At 38.4% G+C, this 22,933-nt stretch overlaps 3 protein-coding genes and 1 pseudogene across 3 annotated transcripts; 1 reads left to right on the forward strand and 3 right to left on the reverse strand.

Moving 5' to 3' along the window:
* Positions 1–667: 667 nt before the first annotated feature.
* LOC141824030 (bZIP transcription factor 44-like) lies at positions 668–1,250 on the reverse strand. The gene is made up of 2 exons (XM_074711262.1): positions 860–1,250; positions 668–762 (listed from the first exon to the last, which is right to left on the reverse strand). Exons 1-2 carry the CDS (start codon positions 1,248–1,250, stop codon positions 668–670), a joined length of 486 nt encoding a protein of 161 aa, XP_074567363.1.
* Positions 1,251–6,011: 4,761 nt separating this feature from the next.
* LOC141812750 (uroporphyrinogen decarboxylase) lies at positions 6,012–10,464 on the forward strand. The gene is made up of 6 exons (XM_074700749.1): positions 6,012–6,237; positions 6,647–6,768; positions 7,409–7,519; positions 7,897–8,085; positions 9,395–9,520; positions 9,781–10,464. Exons 1-6 carry the CDS (start codon positions 6,123–6,125, stop codon positions 10,294–10,296), a joined length of 1,179 nt encoding a protein of 392 aa, XP_074556850.1. The 5' UTR covers positions 6,012–6,122; the 3' UTR covers positions 10,297–10,464.
* Positions 10,465–13,604: 3,140 nt separating this feature from the next.
* On the reverse strand, positions 13,605–22,186 carry LOC141830853 (adenine/guanine permease AZG1-like; annotated as a pseudogene).
* On the reverse strand, positions 17,681–18,166 carry LOC141830863 (senescence associated gene 20-like). The gene has a single exon (XM_074718309.1). The coding sequence runs from the start codon at positions 18,164–18,166 to the stop codon at positions 17,681–17,683; it is 486 nt and encodes a 161-aa protein (XP_074574410.1).
* Positions 22,187–22,933: the final 747 nt, after the last annotated feature.

Genomic DNA, 22,933 nt, shown 5'->3' on the forward strand with positions numbered 1-22,933 from the left:
ATTTGCATGCACCTCTTGTTCACCTAGTGTGATGATGAACAAACTAAAGTGAATTTTCTCAAATCGAACTTAAGTAACTTAGTCTAGACTAAGGCAGAAGGCTGGATTCAACTGGTCTAAATTATTGTAGTAGGTTTAGTTAAGTTGGATCGTTATAGTCTTAAGATGGACGATTCTAAAATTGGAAGTGATATGGGTAGATCTAGAATTCTAGATGAAAGAAGATCTAGCTACTCACCAACATAACTCAGTAAGCCCCTGAAGAAGTATTCCTTTTTTTCAATCATCAAATTTCATATCTTCTAAATACTTCCTTCACGACATGGGAAGGTAGCAATCTTCTAAATAGGTTACCGCAAGCGTTTTTAAGGCATTTGGAGTCGAAGTTCTAATTTTGATATTTTGTTAATTAGCAGATGGCATTGTTTTGCTGCACCTAATCTTCGTGCTTTTTGATATTTTTATTTGTGAAGCTTCAACTGTTTAAACGAATCATATGTGAGTGTTCTGAAAGTTTGCTTCCAGTGCTGCCTTTTCAAGAAATGAATGCACCCAAAAATTGCAGGGGTTAAAACTAGACCTTGGAGAGAGTTTCAAAGTCTCACTCCTATGATTCCCCAATCCTTCAGTTCTAAAGACACAAAGATACAGAGAGGTGAAGATACAATCATGTTTCTGGGAAAGTGGAAGCGAGATTACCAATCTTCAGTGTCTTGGTAAGATCAATGATACAACGGAGCTCGGACTTCTTCCACCTCAAACCTGCAATAGGTAAGACTAAAAGCTTACATAGCAAACTAATCTAGCCATGCACAATAGTCCATCATGGGTTGGTTTATATATCTGAAGTTCCATGAACTGATAAGGCTATTCATCAGCTGTGTCCCGTCCCACAAGACGATATCGTTGCTTCCTCTTATGCTTTGTGTTATCTCAACAAGTGACTCGAGTGCATCGCTGAGTTCCATCACCTGAGCTCTAAGAATAGAATTCTCGGCTTCCACGATCGCGCAGCGCCGTGTGATGATGCTCAAGAGCATTGTGGCCTGGCTGTTCTCCTTCTGCAGCTGGCTCGACTCGGTTATCAAATCCGACAGCTGCTTCTGCTTGCGCATCCTGGATCGCCTTGCGGATTCGCGATTCGATATCATTCGCTTCCGCTTCTTCAGGTCCATGACAGCCTGCAGACCTTCGCCGCCGGAGTTATGGAGCAGAGAGGAACCGGAAGAAGTTCCACCAGGAGAAGCCATTAGACGTTGGAGTTTTAGAGTAAGGAGTATATATTTTTCTCGGAGCTAAATTAAATTCCAGGAAAGAGCGTACATATTTCAACGGAATTATGACAAAGGAAAGCTAAGAGTCGCATGCAAAGGCGCACAGGCTCCTGTGGTTCTTAGCTCAGAGATCATGGAAAACATAGAACCAGTAAAGGAAGGCAACGGAGAATGATTGAGCAAGATTTGTCATGCGATTAAGAATAGTGGTTATCATAAACAAGATAAGACAATTTTTAACTTAGAAGAACATCAAGAGATGAAGATGATACATATATGCATGCGATGGGGGAAAAAAAGAACCCAAAAAGAAACACAGAATCGGATGAAGCTCCCGTGTTTGAAGTGCAGATTCTTGAAGACTACGTAAACAGCAGGTAGAACTTTGTATTTTGCAAAGGGGAGACGAATGGAAAAGAAATGCTTCTTCTTCTCAAACTAAGCAAGGCAGGAGAAGAGAAGGGGGAAAGGGAATTGTAACTTTGAGAGTGGTGGTATTTATAGACCAAATGACTAGTGTGTCAAAAGAGCAATTGCTCGATCAAGATTGAACAACAGGCCTTTATGGATCAAGCTGTCATTTTGGGCAGTATATTTGTTGCCTTTTCCTCAAACAAGAAATCCAGCTCACACTACTGTGGAGCCTTTTGAAAATGAGGATGAGGAAGTAACCGACAGCGCATAAGAGCACTCCCACAACATTTCCTTCTTTAATTCTAAAAAATATTGATATTTGAAAGATGGCTTAGGTCGTCGTCCCACTTCAGACCACTAAATAGAATATTCTCTAACGCTCTTGACATTATTAATTAGGTTGTGCAGTACTAAATTCAAGTGCCCATCAGATACTCTCTCGTAGTAATTGATAGACGGTGATAGTCGACATTACGTGACATGACAAATTGAGTTGACATGATGAGCTCAGGTCAAATAAGTTGTGTTCGGATCTGATCAAAACAAGCTGAGCTTGGGTTGAGTCAGCTCCCGCTAGAAGACTATCCTAATTTTGTCCATCTCAATTTAAAATTCTAATTCGATATGACAGTTATTAAAACACCTTAAGGTGTGTCTCTCAGTTAAAAGGAAAGAGGTATATTTTCTCGAACAAAAGAGAAAAGATATATCATTTGAAAATTAAAATTATCCTTTCATTCTCTATTTAAAGATAATAAATTACATCATAAAGTCAGACAATTTCATTTCTTTCGACTCTTTTTACTGTTTATTTTGGTCTTTCAATTCGTTTTCTTTATTATTTTTTGAGGTCTGACTTAAATGTCGGAGAAACTTTGTCAAGGTTCTTATCCCTTTCTAACATCTTCCTCGAGTCTTTTTAAACCTTTGTCTGAAGATCTTTGTGGTATTCCATATTTGGAAGGCCGATCTACTAAGAAATCAACTCAACAACACTCGATCTGATTGAAGTCGAAAGTAAAAGAAATCGACCTAATTGAAATCCGACCTAAAGGAAACCAATCTGATTGAAATCTGACATGAAGGAAGTCAGATCTGTCAAAATCTGATCTGATAGAAACCGACCCTATTTGTATTTGGCCAATCGAAATTACTCGATCATGATTATTTTGTTAAGTCATCCCATTCTTTGATCTTGGACCAGATCAGTAATTATATATTGTCTTGTTGCATTGAGAGCATCCAGATTTGGAACAATTCTTCTCGCTGAAGGAAAACCAGTTACTAAGGATTTGAAGAGTGGTTTAATGTGAAGGGAGACACTTTATCTACGAAGTACAGATAAGACAGTGATGGCGCATTCACTTTATATTGAGATCATTTGAGCAAGTCTAAATAAGCCTCGATGGCCAAATACTTCCAGGCAAAACCAATAAACGTGGTGAGCTTGGCTATCTGGTGAGTGGTGACCAGGAGTGACCTGTGAAGTAATCTTTTTTAGAGCATGTAGAATGAAGAAGCAAGATTGAGTCACTGCTCACACAATTTCTTGATTTAGGCTTCATGGTTCAGGTTCATGCAAGATTATGAGATGAGTCTTGGAAAGTTCAAAAGAAATAGAAAGACTAACACAATATATTATGACGCTAAATTTCTCCGTATTTCCTTCTGTCAGTTTAATACACGAAATGTAGATTAGAGATGGAACAAGAAAAGAATATACTCTGGGCAAATAACTACGGGAGTGAAGACAGATCAAAAGGCACACAACTCAAGCACACACGTTATGGTATCTTCTGGCACTAAGATCAGTTTGCCTCATCAAATAATTCTTTTTCTTCCAAATGTTGCTCCCCACCTCGCCAATCCGTTCATCCAAATTGAGCTTACAAGATGACCTAAAAGTAAGGACTGACTGAGAGACCACAATAGAAAGATGAACGTACCGGTTATTAGGAGTGATCAGCACTAATTTGGTACTTGATACAATTGTCTAAAGTTCTTCACCACTTTTCTGGAGATGACAAAAGGTTGGGACAGTTAGTTGATGACAGACTGGCACAACAAAAAAATTAAGAAATGGAAATAGTTGTTCCATTTAGGAGAACTAGTTGCTTCCTGTGTTTATGTTCCATTTCATAAAGATTTTGGTTGTGGATGTTTTCTTACATGTGAAGAGCTCTCTTGCTGAACTTTAAATGTGTTTTATGCCAACTGTCTGACGAACCCCAAGTTGTGGGGATTGCTGCTTATTGCTTTGGTATCTTTAACTTTCTTCTTGAAGCTGATCAATAGCAAAAGTGTTAAGTGCGATACTCCAACAAAAGAAGGGATTTGATCAGATTCGTGGGGTTGTGAAAGGTTATAAGGTGATAACTAGTCTCTCTTCGAACATACATACACACGCAGAGTATACATAGGAAACATGCATGGTTAAGTTAATAAATCTCTCCATTTTTTAAAACAGAATGGTTGTTTTCGACTAAGCTAGTTGGTACCTCTGAATCTGTTGCAACAAAGAAAAAAGCTGTGTGTGTATCTTTCTGTAATAATGAAGTACTCTTTCTCTTCTTTTTTTTTCCCCCCATAAAGCTTGATATCAAAATAAAGCTTCTCATTCCACTTTTAATCTGATAAGGAGACGCATGAAACCACTTGCAACATGGAGCAGAAGAAATGTAACATCAACATAAACTTTGCCTTCTCGTGCACATGAGCAGTGCTGCAGGTTATCATCTTTCTTGGGGAAAAGTCAAAGGATATTTGTTTTTTTTTTCTAAATCAGCTCGACGTTCCATTTTAATTTTTTTTATCAAAAAGACATTCACAGTTCGATCATACATAATTAACTCCAATATTATTTATATTATTATCTTACATTTAAATCCTAAATAGGTCGAATATGTTATAATAATTATGATTTAGAGCTGTTATACCTGGTGTAGCAGTTAAAAAATCGTAATTGCTATAATATTAAAAAATATTCATATTATACAACACATATTTTAAAAATATTTATATTATAATAATTACAATTTCGTAATTGCTATAACACAGATTGAATTTGTTTACCTAATATTCACATGGTAACAGCTATAAAATCATAACTGTTACAAATTAAATTTGACCTATCTATATAATATTTATATTATAGTAGTTATAAAAATATAATTGTTACAATATATATAGCAGCTACGAAATTGTAATTATTATAATAAGTCTGAAATTTAAAATTTAAATGGAAGATTTAGATGAGAGATGATAATTATAAATATAGTGTTGAAGGGTGTTAAAGGATATTTGAATAATTATATAGATTGAATAGTAAAATAAAGTCAAAATAAAAGCCCCTTTTAATAATAATAAAAAAAATCTTCTTAATTTTTTTCCATCTTTAGCCTCGCCTCCACACATGAGCAGTGCTTCACATGGCAATATATCAATCTATGTTTTGTCCCAGATTTAACAAACAGTAGAACATTCTTTATCATCAGTAATAACCTTTAGCCAACCATCGTCACCTCAACCACAGACCACAGTTACTTGGTTAGTCCTCTCTGGATAGTGCGCAGCATGTGCAATGTAAGGTCAACTAGGAATTGGGCCTAATAACGAGCAAAAAACTTTTAAATTTATAAAATAAAAATAATCCTGTCCATAAAAAACAACAATTATAATAAATTTTTATAAGAACTATTATAATTTCATTTAATAATAAATTATGTTTATTAAAAATTTTAGAAAAACTTAAACTTAAAACACCTTTTCAATAAAAAATAAATAAATAATGTGCTTTATTGATTTTAAAAATTAAGAGCGACGTTTTAGTCACTGTGCTCCATCGATAAATATGAATTAAGAGGAAAACTATTTACCTATTATAAAAATAATAATGACTTTTTAAACTTTCATTCTTAGTAGATCCGACAACGGGCCGGATCCAGCCTGGGTCAAGTGCCTAAAATTGTGGTAAAATTTTAGGCAAATTTTTAAGACAATAAAATTGTCGTAAAATTCAAGTGCCTACGAACTCGTAGAAAGCACAAAGCATGCAGTGAGAGCACAAAACTGATAAGACTTTGGTGCCTGTGGTGTCGATACTTGTTGGAGTTAAGGCATTATCCACAGAGCAGAGCCTTCTCAATTCTAATTGGCTGGTGAGAGAACGGGAAAGATACAACTATCGCGAGATAACCTAAACACGCCAGATTGAGGGATCGAAGTTACAGTTGAAACCTTTGTCTTCTTCTTCGACGATAGGGTGTTTTGGTAAGTTCGCAATTAATCTTTATTTCATGGTTTTAAGATCATTTATCCGCAGGTCTTGACGGCAATTGAAAAAAAATGAACTGGAGGTAGGAGGACTGCCGAGTTTTTTGGGGGAGCGTTTGATTTCGTGCATCGCGGTCGCCTCCCTCGTCGTCTAATCGGAAGATGTCGTGTATTGGCTACCCGATTTCGCTATCTTCGACTTCCACTGTCGTTCGGAATTCGGTGTTTGGTTGTCAGTCGAAGTCGAAGTTTCTCCCTGTCCGATGCGCTGTTGGAGGTACCGAGCCTTTAACATTCCCAATTCCTTCTGCTGTTTTTGTTTTTGGTGTTCATTCTCGGTCATCGCCTAGCTTTTCAATTAGGGTTTTAGTCCTTTTGTGGAATTGGGACTAAATACGTATTTCCTTATTTAAAAACAATGATTTTTTTTATTACATCTCCGTGGTAAATTGGTTGTATTCACAGACCAATGAGTTGTGGTTCTTTCTGATTGTGCAGATAAAAAAAGGTTAGATGCCATTAAACATCTTCTTAGCCTTCCCATTGATATGTGTATATTACAAATTGATAAGTTTTTTTTTTAAGTTTAAAAAGAACTGAATAGTAAAAAGTAGGTGATGAAGTATAATATTTCTTGTCGGTTATCCTGTTCTAGATGTATTCTATGATTCTCTGCAATGTTTCAGAGTATGTAGAAACACCAAAAGCTGCAAGCATTGCGGAGCCCCTCTTACTGAATGCTGTTCGTGGTGAGAAAGTTGACAGACCTCCAGTTTGGCTGATGCGGCAAGCTGGGAGGTACATGAAGGCAGGTTTAGTGCACTCTTTTGTTTCAGCTGCGGCTTGCTAAGCTCATTTATTAACCTTGATCCATTAAACTTATACTATTTTATCTTATTTTTACTGGCATTATTTCATTTACCCCTGCATATTTGTTTTTGGACCAATTAATGGGAACAAAAGTAAGTATAAACTCAACTATTTCTGAATTGGATACCTATGCTCCATACCTTTTATAGATTGGTGGAAATTGATAAGGCAGTTATTTGGAAAATGATGATACAAAATAACTACTTAGTTTGTGGAATCTGTAGCTAAATTCATGATCTGAACTTTTAGAACTGATTTTTTGTTACAAGGACCTAAAACTGTAACTTGGTAACTTTTGAAGTGATTGTCATAGTTAAGATTATATATTGCTGAAAAGCAAGCTGTATGCATAAATTACATTTATTCACTCTAATGTATGATTATCTGCCAAAAGAATATTATTTATGCATTGTTATCAGAATATGCGAGTAAACTTGTTTTAGACTTCTTATACTAATTGGTATTTTGTTAATGAATGCGGAAATCATTCATTAAAATTAAACAACAATTTCATGCATGTCTACGTGTTTTAGATTCTTGTACAAACTGATTTCATTTCAAATTTCTTTTTTGCACAGAGTTATCAGCAGATATGTGAAAAATATCCTTCATTTCGTGAAAGATCAGAAAATGTTGATCTTGTGGTTGAAATATCTTTGCAACCATGGAAGGTTTTTAAACCTGATGGGGTAAGAGATTCTTAGTTTGTACGATTTGTTTTTCCTTGCCTCTTCCTTATTTTGAAGGTGATGATGGTTTTACTTGATGATTCCTAGACAGATGGGTTATCATGTTATCAATTTTTCATTGGAAACCATGAATATCATGCTATTGCTTTTAATATTTCGAAGACATTGCCATCAGCATGGCTGAATAGGGAAAGGCCCATATAGATGGCTGCAAATAAATGAAACATCTTGTTCAACAGATGTTGTTCTCACTAATATCGAATCACGTAATAAAGAGAGGAATTCTAAATATTTCTGCTGAATTTTCATTCCTGGATGGTCACATCTTTGCATCTTGAGTTTCTCATCAAGTTTATTTATGATTGTCATTCTTATAGGTTATCTTGTTCTCTGATATCCTTACCCCTCTTCCTGGGATGAGTATACCATTTGACATTGTGAAAGGAAAAGGGCCACTTATATATAGTCCTATTAGAACTGCTGAAGATGTAGATCAAGTAACTGAGTTTGATCCTGACAAGTTTGTTCCTTATGTGGGGGAGGCACTGACTATATTGCGGGAAGAGGTTGGTTCATTTGTTTCTTTCCTTTTTCGGAATTTGAATGGAAACTCCATAAGTTGAATGATTCTTAATGCAAATTTCAGTTAGTTGTCAATCTACAAGCTCCTGATTTTAAATACACTATATGCATGTGCATGCTGTGGGCCTGCATTTATCCTCTGATCCTTCATTCCTGGAGTCTTTTTTTTATCCTTTTTTTATTTGCATTTGAATATCCTTGGCTATGAGATTTGGGTGAAAGATAAAAACATACCTTCCTTGATAGAACCATTTGCTTAACATTAATATAATGTATAGATCTTGTGAACTTTCATGAATATATCTGAAACATATTGAAGAAGTCATAATATTAGATAAAACAATATAATTGTGGTGGAAATTGGGAATAATGTTTGAATTTTGTGTTGTTTGGTAATTAGTTGAGTTACTTGGTGTAATTTTTTTTTTTGTGTTGGTAGCCAATTGTGATTATTGTATCTCAGGAATTATTTAGTTGTTTCTTAGTTTTCGTAGTATCAAATCTATATAACTTTCCTAGTTTCTAATGTAAAATTCAATTTTTGATTAATAAGAATTCTATTTTCCTAGCTTTGACACCTTACTACTTGAGCTACTTGATGAAATGGATCAACAACCATCCTATCCATACTCAAATCTTGATTGCCCCACTTTCTAAAGATGATCTACTTGAGAACTAAGCCAAAAGTTGATTAGTTGAGGCCAAAGACAGACTAACTAGTTAGCCCATCAACTATGGTGTTGGATCGGTAAAGTCATTAGATGGATTCATAGGGTCACAAGCCATGTTTGTTTAGCCAAACATGTCAAGGTTTGGTCAGATTAAGTCAAGGTTGGATCAGCAATGTGGATAGGTCCAATGTGAAATTCATGGCTAGATAAAGTTACAGCTCAATCTAGACGAAGTCAGCATTTCACAAGTGTGCTAAGGCGTCATGCTCTTTGCTCGTGGACCATTGGGATGAAAGGTAAGAACCTAACTTATATTTTTAAGGAATATATTATATGGATTGAAGCAGGCACCAATGCAGCAACACAAAATATTTAAACTATGCATGAAACTACATTTCAAATGAGAACTCAACAAGGTTAAGGAAATATTTCAAGTATTAACAAAAAATTTTAGATGAAGGGCTTAAAAATTTAACAGGAAAAGTAATGACATCAACCTTATTCATATTGGCTTCGGTGGGGTGTTAATATTTAAGGTTTGAAGTGGCCAGTTTAAAATTTTCTAGGTTTACTATGTTTCATAATTGTATTTTGGATTACTGAACTTGCCACTCTTTGACAGGTTAAAGATGATGCAGCTGTTCTGGGTTTTGTTGGGGCTCCATTCACCCTAGCATCATATGTAGTTGAAGGTGGATCTTCTAAGCACTTTTCGAAGATAAAGAGGCTGGCTTTCTCTCAGCCAAAGGTAATTACAAAAATACCACCGTTATTGACAAAAACAAACCATAAAATGCAGAAACATCTTTGGATAGTAGGAAAAGATTTTCCAATGCTTTGGGCTTTGACAACAAATTTAACAAAAGGAAATCCTTAGATGTTTTTTTCATCTGATGCTTGATTTGGCAAATGTCTTTAGCTTGTAAAAAGCATGAAACTTTTACCAAGTTTAGTCCCTTCGCTCATGCCCCAGTTATGCAACTCTGATACATGATGTTTCTTCTGTAGGTTTTACATTCGCTATTACAGAAATTTGCAAATTCTATGGCCAACTATATCAGATATCAAGCTGACCATGGGGCACAAGCTGTACAAATTTTTGATTCCTGGGCAACTGAGCTTAGTCCTGTGGACTTTGAAGAATTTAGCTTGCCTTACTTGAAACAAATTGTAGATTCAGTCAAGAAGACACATCCGTATCTACCTCTGATCCTCTATGCAAGTGGGTCAGGAGGCTTGCTTGAGAGACTACCATCAACTGGCGTTGATGTTGTGAGCTTGGACTGGACAGTTGATATGGCAGAAGGTAGGAGAAGGTTGGGATCAGACATTGCAGTTCAGGGAAACGTCGACCCTGGTGTTCTTTTTGGATCAAAGGAATTCATAACTCAGCGTATTATGGACACGGTAAGAAAGGCAGGTACCAGTAGGCATATACTGAACCTTGGACACGGTATCGTAGTAGGAACCCCAGAGGAAAACGTTGCCCATTTCTTTGAAGTTGCAAAGGGGATTAGATACTGAACATTGTTATGCTATTTGCAATTGTCAGCTGAGGTTTATTATTGTTCTTTACGTCGATCATTGATATGTAATCAAAGAATAATCTTCCTCTTTCCTTTGATCATAAATGGAAAGTGTTCAATTGGAACATGAAAACGTGATTGAATTGGTCTTAATTACTCTTTGGTACGGGTGGAATCTCATGTACAGTTTTGTAGAGTGACATTAAGAGTGATTTATTGTCAACTTTTTCATTATCATCTCAAAAAATCAAACTGTCTTAAATCATATTTACAATTTTTCGGGTTGTGCTGTGAGTTTACTTGAGAAGCAAATTTTGCATATGCTGACACTTATCCCGGTGCTTGTTGAGACTCGCAGTCTACAAAAAACAATTCCAATTGTGTATCTCATGATATCTTTTGTGCTTATTCTAAATCTCATGACTCGGTCATTGCACTTCAACGTTGCATTGCACTTCAACTTTGAAACAATGAACTAAAAGAGAACATTGAACACGTGAGGTGGTTTTCTTGAGCTTAGAGAACGTTCGTGGTGGAACAATGGTAATGGGAACCTAAAAATGTGCGATTAAAGAATGTAATAGTTGCTGAAACACCACCTACATAAAAGTTTTAATGATTACCTTTGGGTTGATCTATTTGCAGGTACCAACTTTTGCTATACGCATGAAAATTTCTAAGGCATTCCAGTATGATTTTGAATATTAGCGAACGTTTTGAGTAAAATTGTGCACTTGTTTGGGCTTCAAAAGCAACATGATGATCTCATAAATATAAATAAGGGCAGTCTACGGAGTTTCTGTCAATATAAGATTCCAAAGAAGGATGGGATCAGTTCCTCTTCACTTAAATAATAATAAAAAATATCAAGGCTCCCTTCCACTTAAAAATAATAATAATAAAACACCAAGGCTCCCTTTCACTTAAAAATAATAATAATAAAAAAAGAGGATGGATTGGCAAAGGCCAAAGGATGATTAAACAATACTAGATCGTCAAACCAGTTTCTTTTCCTGATCCCGGAGGCTTCTTTGTTTAGCAAGAACATTGGTACGTACTAAACTTTTGAAATATACTAAGAAAACCTATCATATCTCATTCAGCGTTATTCAGGGAGAAATTAACTAGTGGAGAAAATGAATCATGGGGTAATAAAAATCGAACACAAATTGTAGAAACATGACATTAGACCAATCATGAAAGATACCATTTGGGCATGGCAACATGATCAAGAGCAACAGTGACTCTAACCTTTCTGAAAAGTCACAATATTGTTTATTTAATTATGTTTGTTAGTTATTTTCTGTCACATATTCATGTGTGTTAGATTTCTACCTGGCCCTGTTCGTATGAGCTGATCTAAATTCCACTCATAATATGATTTGATTCGAATCAGTTTTGTGCAGGGACTAATTAGGCTTCTTCTTGAAGTAGGATCTGTCTCCTGCTGATTTGCCTTCTCAATCATTTGCCCATTTTGACTGAGCAGACTACAGAGGCCATAAGATCTAATCATACAGTATCTATCCGTGATAAATTTGCCAGTGGCTATCAAGAATCCTAGCAGCTAGGAAATTATGCTCTAAAAAGCATGGACAGCCTAGGCCTTGAACAATAATTAGTTTGCAGTAACATTATCAGGCATCATCCGGCACCAGTGCCCACCACATTCATTTCTTTGGCTCCAAGAACAAGGAAGTAGCTATGTATTGACTAAGTTATGCTGAGGGAAGTTGGGCATTTATTGGGTCTTTTCAGTACCTCAAGTCCAACACCATGTATAGGAGTAAGGAGAAACAGGACCACAGATCATAGAGCTTACAAAAGTCTGAGTACTGTTCCTTAATGGGAGATGAGCGCAAGAAAGTGAGGATTAAAACTGGTGCTATCCAGCACCGAGAAGGTAGTCATCATTTCATGTGCTCGAAGAAGCTTCACAAGTTATCCCAGCATTTAATATGTCAACCAGAAAAACAGGTAATAATATCCAATAAAAGGTGGTCCAGGAACCTGTTCATTAAGAAAATCTACTAATTAATTATGATGATGAAACGCAAGATTCATGGAGATTGCACATGCTTTATGTTAGATGTAGCCTCTTTAACAGAGAGCGTTCCGTTTGAGGAGGCAACAGTAGAATGTGACTATGTGAAACAGCACTAGGAAAGTTGTGAGCTTGAATGTAAAATTGCCTTAAAGAGGGTAAAGGCTCATGGTTTGGGAGACAAAATTAAGCTTTCTCGGTTATCTATTAACTTGTAGGAAAAGTCTGGTGTTAGAACATGCTACAGCTCCTGTTCACGGACAAATGATAATGATATTCCCACTTGAGCACAACTTGCTGCTTATGGTTTTTTATTGTCTATGGATTCCTCATCCGAATTTAGCTTTTTTTACTTTCTCAGGTGAAACAGCAACTGGCTACGTTGGAAGAGAGAGCTTTCAGTATTCATCTGAGCAGGTCTTTAGCTGACTGAAGGTTTAGGTTTGCAGAGAATTATCTTTGGTACATACATTTAACGATGATGAGGATCAGCGCCACTCTCTTGGTGCAATTAATGTGCACGTTACACAGATTTAAATTGTATGTCTTTGTCTTTAGCAAAATGATCAAGTGATTGTCTTTATGTTAGTCAAAGCCATTTTGCCTCGTGCTGCTTGACTTTTCATTATCTTCCCTGCTGTTGCGCGGCAAATGTGCCAAAATTAAGGCAATGATTAATGCTGTTCCTTGTTTGAGCTGATAAAGAAAGCTGAAAGCCTAACAATTACTGATATTCATATTTGTGAAAACTACAACGCACAAACACATTTATTCTGATGGATTCACATAAAGGTAATGCCACTCTATAAATCCAGTGATTCTATTGCAAAATATTCTTTCTGATTTCAACACTAGAGATGTTGCATGACTTCTTTAAGAGGGAAGGTTCGTCAGCCTCGAGTGTGTTCTTGCTTTTTAGGTGCAAACAGAAACAATGAGTAGAATGCTAATATGATTAACAACAGTCCTTTCCCTGCACTTGAGACTGTTACTAGCTAAGCATAGTGGAGTCAAGTCTCCGTGTTAATGAATTTGTCATTGCATTGATTGGTGCTTGATTGCTTCTGAGTATCTTTCTTTTTTCTTTTGTGTCAGTGAATACTGTAAGGAAGGCCTACCTGTCTTATAAAAATCGTCAAAGTGAAGTAATTAATTACATGGTGGAACTCTGCTAAAGGCTAAAGCTAGTGCCAACAGTTTCCCCAAACTAGAGACAAAAGTGAAAGTACACTAGAAGCAGCATTCACTAGTTACTAGTCACAAGAAAACAAAGAAAATAGAGAGAAAAAAATCCAAACATTTGTAACTTTTGTTCTTCTCTGTTTCTGATATGGCTTTTGGACGTTAAAAGTTAATTAAGTGTGTTATACAGGTTCTTGATCGGTAAGCTCAATCTGCTGCTTACCATCCACATTGATCAAACAAGGTAATAAAGCAGAGCTATTGCGGAGAAGATGGACGCTCTTGCTGAGAACGGAGCAGATGCAGTCGCAAAGGCGGAGGACGATGTAGGTGGCAATGCCACCGATGAGGCCGTACGCAATTGAGTAGGTGAGGGGCATCAAAATGATGGTAACGAAGGCGGGGATGGCCTCCCTCATGTTCTCCCATTCCACCTCCACCACCGTCTTCATCATCAGCACGCCCACCAGCACCAGCGGCGGCCCCACCGCCCAAGCCGGAATCGATGCCAGAAGCGGCGTCAAGAAGAACGACAGCACGAAGTAGCCCGCCACCGTCAGCGCCGTCATCCCTGTCCTTCCCCCTCCTTTATCCCCGTCGACGACTCGATGAACGCGGTCACCGGCGACGTCCCAAGCAGCGCCCCCACCACGATGGCCAACGCGTCCGACATAAACGCGAAATACTGCCCCTCGAAGTCACCGCTTGCGTCGTCCACGCGGCCGGCGAACCGCGCCATGGAGTAGAGCGTCCCAGTCGTGTCCAGCACGTCCACGTAGAGGAAGGTCACGAGAGCCTCCCAGAAGCGCACGGTGCCGACGCCGCGGAATCTGAGCGCCGCCGCGGTGGACTCGATGCGGTGCACGTCGACCACCTGCTTGAAGTAGCGGTATGCCGCATCCCCCATGGGAGTGCTTGGGAAGGCGGTGAAGGAGGTGTGGCGGAACCAGGAGACAGCGGTGACGAACAAGATGCCGTAAATCATGGCTCCTTTGATTTGTTTGATGAGGCAGACTGAGATTATGAAAAACCCAGCAACTCCGAGCCAGAAGGTTGGCGACTCCATTCGACCGTGCAGGCAGAGCACGTTGCCGGAGACCGTGCCTCCGGGGATGAGGGCAACGGAACCGTTGGAGAAGGTCTCGACGGGGGCGAGATTCGCACGGCACTTAGGGGGACAGGCGGCGAGGGTGACGAGGGTGGAGGAGCTGTAACCGACGAGGCCCACGCCCTGGTTACCCTGCAGCCCAATGAAGGCGAGGAAGAGACCGATGCCGGCGGAGGTGGAGACGCGCACGGGGTTGGGCACGAGCTTGGCGAGCCGGGCTCGGAATCCCAGGGCAGATATGGTAAGGAAGAGAAGGCCCTCGAGGAAGACGGCAGTTAAGGCAGTGCGGTAGGGGAGGTTGCCGGAACCGTGGAAACCGACGACAGTATAGGCGAAGTAGGCGTTGGCTCCCATGCCGGGGGCTAACGCCAGGGGAAGGTTGGCGAAGGCGCCCATGATGAAGGACCCAATGGTGGAGGCGGCTGCGGTGGCGACTATGAGGTCACGGCGAGCGCGGTCCACGCAGGCAGCATAGCCGGCGTCAACTGGCGGGAGGCGGCAGGAGGGGGAGGGTCGGAGGCAGTCGTCGACGGTGCAGGTGGCACCGGAGTCGGCGAGGATGGAGGCATTGACGGCGAGAATGTAGGCCATGGTAAGGAATGTAGCGGTGCCGGCTCGTAGCTCGGTGGTGAAGCTGGTGCCGCGCTCGCGCAGCTTGAAGTGCCGTCCGAGCCACGAATCGGAGACGGCCGTGTTGAACCGCCCGAGCCATGTTTGCGGCTCTACCATGGACGGCAGCCTCTCCCCTGGCGTCATCGGTTCCATTGGGACGACAACCGAACAGAGCAAGGAATGGGCGCTTAGCTTTACACTTCGCAATCTCAACTAACATTGGAGAGAAAAAACAGGAGTGGTGCACTTTTTTATATGAAATGTCCATTTTTATATATTTTGATTTTTATTTTCGGAAGATCAAAAGGTTTTTTTTTTAGTTTTTATTTCATAGCAAAAAGATATCTTTATTTTTTACCACTCTAATAGCAATATACAATTTAATTTAATTATTTTTTTAAAATCTAAGAAGTGAATAGCTGCTTGATCTAAGTACTAAAAGAATAAATTGATTAAGGAAACAACATAAATTGATTAAAAGGAAATTACTATTAAAAAATAAATTTTCTACATTTCTCAAGAACTTTCAAAACTCGAAATCACCAAAAAGGAACCCACCAACCCGTAAATTTTAGTTTTAGATTTTTTTTAATAATTTTTTGAGTATAAATCTGGATACATAAATTTTTTATGAGCCAAATTAAATTAGATTAAATCAGTTTTTTTAACCCATATCGTTTTAAATTATTCGAAAATATAATTACGAAAACTCTCGTTTAATGCATGGCATGGTCTCTGTCCACAATAAATGGGTCACCAGCCCAGAAGGGTAGCCCGGCCCTTTTCTGCATAAAGCTCATTAGTTTGTAGACTAACTATTATTTATCGACACGAGGAAGAAAAATAAACTAAATTTATTTAGCGAAATTAATTATCATATGTACTACAAAAAATGTAGAAATTAAAATTATTTGGCAAATGACTAAACCTTGAATACCATGTTGCACAACAGCTTGGATTTTATTATTTTTATTCACCATAATTAATCACACCTCCGTTTTATATATATAAATTTCTTTGACTGGGCATTGAATCCCAACAATGGTCAATATTGCATGAATAAGATGTATCCGGAGATCTATTTGTGGGCTTAAAATATTAGCGAAAAAGACAGGAATAAATTTATTATTAATTAACTAAAATATCCAAAACTGAAACTTGACGTGCAAATATAGATATAATTTATCTTTCTAGATATAATTCACCAGATGATGCCTCCCTCAGTCTAGCTTAACTACCATGTTAGATAACTTGCGTGATAAAATATATATAGAGATGGGAAAACATTTGAGAATGAACGATCACGTATTTATTTGCATTTAATGGTCGAATAGTATTGTAGATTTTATTAATCTTTCTGGTTCCACGTATCGCGCATGCAAGATTTCCGGAATTTTCCATAATTTATATTCCGATCTTTAGGATCTCTCAACGGAAGCTCTTAAAGCATGAATTTAAGATGCCCTACAGATAGTTGAGCTGACATGTTTGTATTGACGTGGACGTGCGTTTTGACAATTAAGTTGACAGTCAACAAAAGGAGATCATTCGACCATCAGGATTAAATTTAACTGAACCAGAATGAGATCATCAACCGTCAAAGACTCAAAGTTAAATTTAACTAAATCAGTCGGCTAATGGAAAGGCGTCCATATGATGTTCAACACACATACATATCACTGATATGTCAAATTAGAGTTCTAAATTAAGATGGGCCAAATTCTAATGCGATTCAGACGGATTTGATTGAGGTCTTCTAGCGGGAGCCGATTTGATTCAAGCTCGATTTAATCAAACTCGAGCTCGATTTGACCTGATTTGAGACTATATTTCTAATTCAATTTGACTTTTAATTTGATATCAAGTTAGATGGCATTGATTATCTCTGTCACATCAATAGTACTACAGGCGAGACATCTCCATAAGAAGTGACGGATGGCGGTGGTGACGGTGGTGATGGTGCGGAGGACGATGGATTGAGCAGTACAGCTAGCGGCCGTTAATTGGCCATTCATAGCATTACCTGTGGCTCGGGCTCATAAGCCATCGATGAAGTGCTGGCGTGCATGGGAGATGCAAACGTGATTATTATGATGGGTGCGATGGGAATATACAGTGTGTATATAAAGCCATCTACGTGCACCATGCATGGCACAGCGATGACAAAAAATCGTGATCGGCTCCGCATTAATTTGTCAGCCATTTCAGCCTTCTAAGGAAGCTCTTCCTCATCGGCATTCATTTTGGTCCCAGCTCGTCTCCTTGAAGTACTACTATATAAACTCCCCATGACTCTTCTGATTTAAATTCGTTTTTCCTTTTCATTAGTATATTTTTAATTTACGTTACATCTAACTTGTATAAACCTCAACCCACTTATCAATGCAGGCAACACGCGTTAATATATATAAATATTTTACCGATTTAATTAATTAATTAAATGGCCAGTAGAAGCCCAGGGAGTGTGCGGCGGCCCTCCTGCGCAGGGGCTTCGCTCCGCCACAATGCCCCACCGCCGGCCCCCATCTGCCCCACCGCCGACGTCGAAGACGCACCACCACCGCCACGAAGCTGACCGTGGCTGATCACCGTCAGGGAAGTGTTGAAGTACTCCCTGAAGAGCGTGATGACTCCGTGTTCGACGGCCCACGCGTGGACCCAATAGGCGTGCTTCCCTTCCCACCCCTCCGCCACAATCCACGGCCCTCCTACCGCCGTCACTCTCCGCGGCCGGAAGCGGAAGCTATCCCTATCCCGCTCGTTCGCCTCCCCCGTCAGCAGCCGCCGCATGTACTGGCACCGCCGAGGCCCGTGGAACCACCACTCCACGTCCTCCGCCATCGTGGCCTCCGCCGCCGCCGTGTCCCCCCTCAACAAAGCGTCATACAGCGACTCCACCACCCCCTGGGCTTTCGTCTCCATGACTGATATGCGATGAATGGAGGAGAGTATTTAATTTATAGAACGATACAGATAGATCGGCCCTGTCCTTGGATCGATCGGTCACGTATTTGTTTTCGACAAAAAATCATAAATAAAAATCGGAACAACCTCACTCAAGACATGGCTATACTTTCGTCGGTCGTCATGCAAGAAAAATAAACTTTTAATTTTTCTTTAATCGAGGGAGGGAACGACCCGGTGAGGTACCGGGGAATACAAGTTTCTAAAATGGACAAAATAACCCATAAAAAATCATGACTACAAAAATGTAGGCCAATCCAATAAATTAACATGATTATATATTTCTTATTTCCTTGAAAAATGTTATGTCAGACCTAATTTTATTTCTTCGTTTGCTTCCACTCTTTCAAATTTAACGTAAAGAGTGAATCGTCCGTGACAATACATACCTATATTATATTGGAACACTGCATTTGTCGTTACATAAGTTGCAAGAACAATTATAAATAATATTTAAATTTGCACAAAATTTCTCTATTATATGCTCGAGCCTTGAGTGCTCTGGGCTCATGAATTGCGTGTTTCTTGTTCCAATATATAATATATAACTAAATTCAAAACTCAATTCCGTCCAACGATCGATCGATATATATACACAAAGAGGAATATGCCGGAATCTTCTAATCCCATTACATTTACTGACTTTTCTGACAGGAATTAGTTAATTAATTAATTTATCTGCAACACCATTAACTATCATGCATTTTTTTTTTACTTTTTACCACATATATAATTTATTGAAAGAATTATCAGTTAATTTTAGAAGTAACTTTATACAGCGGTAAACTGATAATTAAGGAAAGGCCATGAGGAATAGAACATGATATATATAATTCCTTTAGTTTACATATGAATCAAACTTCATCGTTGTTTAAAGAAGATTGTTTTCGTAGTAGTTTTTTTAATATACTTTATTGGTATTTAATCTGAGATGTTTATACTTCATTATTTTCATTTATTTAAACATACATGCAATTAATCATGATTATAAACATTTGCAATTTAAAAAAAAAAAAATAAAAACACTAAGAAAAACATTACCAAGAAATTTAATTTTCCAATGAAATGGACTTTAAAGCGAAATGAACACGATCTATAAATAAATTTCACTTAGTTTCTGGAGCGACTAGTGATGTATAATTTGAAAAATAAAAAGTACATCGTAAAAATAATTGATATAATATATAATTAACTTCAATATAACTTAGATCGCATTCGCATTAATGAATGTATATCGACTACTGAATTATTTTTTGCAATTATTTATATTATACAAAAATATACAAATACGGTAAGTGTTTGATTAGAATAAGGTAAAGAAAATAAAATTATACAAATCTGATGCTAAAATATTTAATCAATATGAGAATTAAGCATAAAAGAAGAATATGACTTGTTATTTAAATAGAACCTTAAAAAAATATCATATTTGTGCACGCAAAATTAGGCAACCGAACGGCATAATTAGGCAGATTAATGGGCCATGGCCGTACTTCATCACAGTGCATTTACGTCTTAATCCGCTGCGTTAAGAGCCCAATAAAATGCCATTAAATAAAAAGAATGGATTTTGGGATTAAATATCTAGAAGGTCGAGAGAATAATTGCTTTATGATCACTTTTCTTTTCAGGTTGGTCAAGGGTCAAGATAATGATGTTTGCACAAACAACTTGGTAAAATGGTAATTAGCATTTTAGCTTAAAGTATTCTCATTAAGAACAAAAGTTGGATATGACAGCAACTTATTCCAATTTTTATTAAGGTGAGGCAAATGCCCTTCCCTTGTCTTATTTATTTAGAGAGTGATTGCCTTTCATTTCAAGCACAGAAGCCCCATTACATTAGCAAAATGGTGTCGATGTGCTCTCCTTTCACCAGACTGGTTTTATTCATATTGGATTAGCAAAATATTTTGGAAGTTATCTCAACTCAGAATTTTTTTCCCTAGTTCTGATTGCCTTTGCTGCTAAGTAATTAACCATCAATAGAAGATTTCAAACAAATTTCTAAGGGGGAAAAAATCTCTTTCTTTCTTTTTATTTTTTTTCATAAAGGAAAATATGTGCATACGTTGGTGATTCTCTTCGAATATAATCCGTACCTTGTCAAGGAATCAAAGGATTATTATAATCTATGAGCGCACTGATAGTGTTTCATGGGATTATGATGACAGATGTGAAGGTTAATTACTGAAGTTGAGGCACCTGTTTCATAAATTGGTGAGCTGCACTAATCTCTGATTAATTTGATAAATATATACATGGAAAAAGAACAAGGAGATAACTGAAAAATAAAAAAGGACAAGAGAATCTTTAATTTTGTAAAATCAGAGAGAGTACTCATCAATTCAATAATATTCCTTTAAAAAAAAAAGAAAAAGGAGAGAGTAAGAATACAGATGTTTTGATTGACAACAAAGCAGCAGGATTAATTAGCAAGTAAAAGAATATCTAAGTTAATTATCTTGAACTAAAGGCTTGCTAGATTGTCTGTTAAAAATGCTTACCTAGCAGCCATTTTGATCTCTCCAACTCAAAGTCTCTTTGTCAGAATTTCTACAGTTCAATTTGATATATGATTAATTCTCTAGTGAAGGGAGTTCAAATTCGAATGTGAGCAAGAAATATGGATAAATATGAGACTGGCAAGAAGGATATAGGAATTCATACACAATAAGTAGAAGGTATATGTACAAATGTGCACATTTTAAAGGAAAAACAAACTATTAATTAATTAGGACACACTTAGCTTGAATGATCAAACATGAACAAGCTACACATGTTCTTTCTATTTCATTTCCAAGCCAATATAACAAAATAATCTACTAATTACCTAATGTCTTAGTGTGCACATATAGCTAGCTAGTTTCTTCCTGTTTGTGTTTTTGTTCTTGATTAAGTAAAAAAATTGTGCTTACTCGAAGAAATATGTATCTCAATCCAAGACCACCTAGCTAGTTGGAACATCTATATCCATGATGAGTAGATTGGCATGAACAGGCATGGATGCTTAATTGCAATTTGTAATAATATTATTTACAATTAATTTACCAGCTAATCATGAACAACCAAAGAGGATTAGTAACAAGCAATTGAAGGGAATTGAAGTATAATCAATCATGTACTCATGAATCGGACGTTAAATTCCCTGTCTCATCTGCATGGCCTGGATCCCTAATCCCTAAACTTCCACCTTGATCAGTTGCAGCAGCAGTACTAGAGCCAGCAACTGCAACAGTTACAGCCGTTGCAGCGCTAGTAGCAGCTGAGGAACTCCCCTCGCCGGAGGGTGGCAGCAGCAGTTGGTGGCGCCTCTTCCGCTTCTTCTTGTCGTAGGCGACGCCGCGGGCCTTGGCCTGGCTCTCCCTCACCTCCCGGAGGTGCGCCTTGACCGCCCGGGCACCGAAGGGATTGGGGCCTCCGGCTGTCGTCGACGATGCGTTCTCGTCGTATGCGGCGCGGAGGCGGCCGATGAGGGCGTCGAGGGAGCCCCAGGCCTGGCGGGTGGGGCAGCCGCGGGGCCCGGAGGCCGGGGGAGTCCGAAGTGGGAGCACCCCGCCACGTGCACCTTCGTCTTCCCGAACTGGTCCAGGTACTTGAGGAACTCCACCACGTGAGGGCCGCCGCACAGCGCCAGGGGTAGAGCTGGCTTGTAGTGATTCGAAAGGAACTGGAGGAAGGTGTTCCAGTCGCGACGCTTCTGCGACTCGTATCGACTAGGCTTTTGCTGCTGCTGCTGCTGCTGTTGTTGTTGAGGAGGAGGAGGAGGAGGAGGAGGAGGTTGAAGAGGAGGTTGAAGTGGATGATCAGGAGCGTCGTCTTCGTTGTCGCGGCCTCCGCCGGGAACTGGGGAATCAACGGCTGCTGGTTCCATGCATGCATACACCTGATCGATCGGAGGATTAAATTAAAGCATAAAAGATTAATTTGCAGTTCCTCCTCCTCTCTCGATTTCTCCTGTCTATCTCATCCAGGTGAGCATCATCGAGTTTGGAAGAAAGGGCGTAAGGATGATGTATGCCGCCAGTATGTCTACGATCAGGTAGGTGCGGTGAGATTGTGACTTTTGGTGGTGAGGTGTCTCATTTTTCTTTTTTGCTTATTAGTTTTTTTTTTTTTTTGGAGGAAACTTTTCGTTCCTCCATCCCTTCGTTTCCTCCTTTTTTTTTTCAAAGTACTCTTTAGAATTTTAGAACCGTAAAAATATCTTCGTAGTTCTTCTTTTATCAATTTCCTCTTCACCATTAATAATATTAACTCTTCGTTAGAGGTTAGTCAAGATGACTAAGGGTGACCGAAAAATATATTAAATTAAATTAATCGACTGCCAATTCGAGGGTTCAAACACTACTATAAACAATCATTTAACTAAAAAATTATATTCAATTATTTATTGTTTGTCTAAAACCTGACGACGTCTAGTGTCTAGGTTAAGTCTCTCCAAAAGAAGGTAACACTCCTTATGAAGAAAATTAACCTCAGCTTGTCAACTGAAAAGGTTCATGTTAAAATTAAACTCAAGTTAAACAAACTCAGGAAGAAAATTTCAATCTAAAAATTCAAGTTAACGATAAGAAAAGATCATTGGAAAAGTTTACTTCAAGTTCTAAGTATCTTGACATGATGCTCGGAACTCAAAGGGTTGTGTACAATCAATCTGGACTTGGACACAAAGACGGACATAGATTATACTTGTCACTATTGAATCGAACCAAGAAACCCCGA

This window comes from Curcuma longa, chromosome 1 (genome assembly GCF_044706935.1).
Source record: "Curcuma longa cultivar G26 ecotype Majalengka, Jawa Barat chromosome 1, ITB_CL_G26_1.1, whole genome shotgun sequence".
Taxonomy (NCBI): domain Eukaryota; kingdom Viridiplantae; phylum Streptophyta; class Magnoliopsida; order Zingiberales; family Zingiberaceae; genus Curcuma; species Curcuma longa.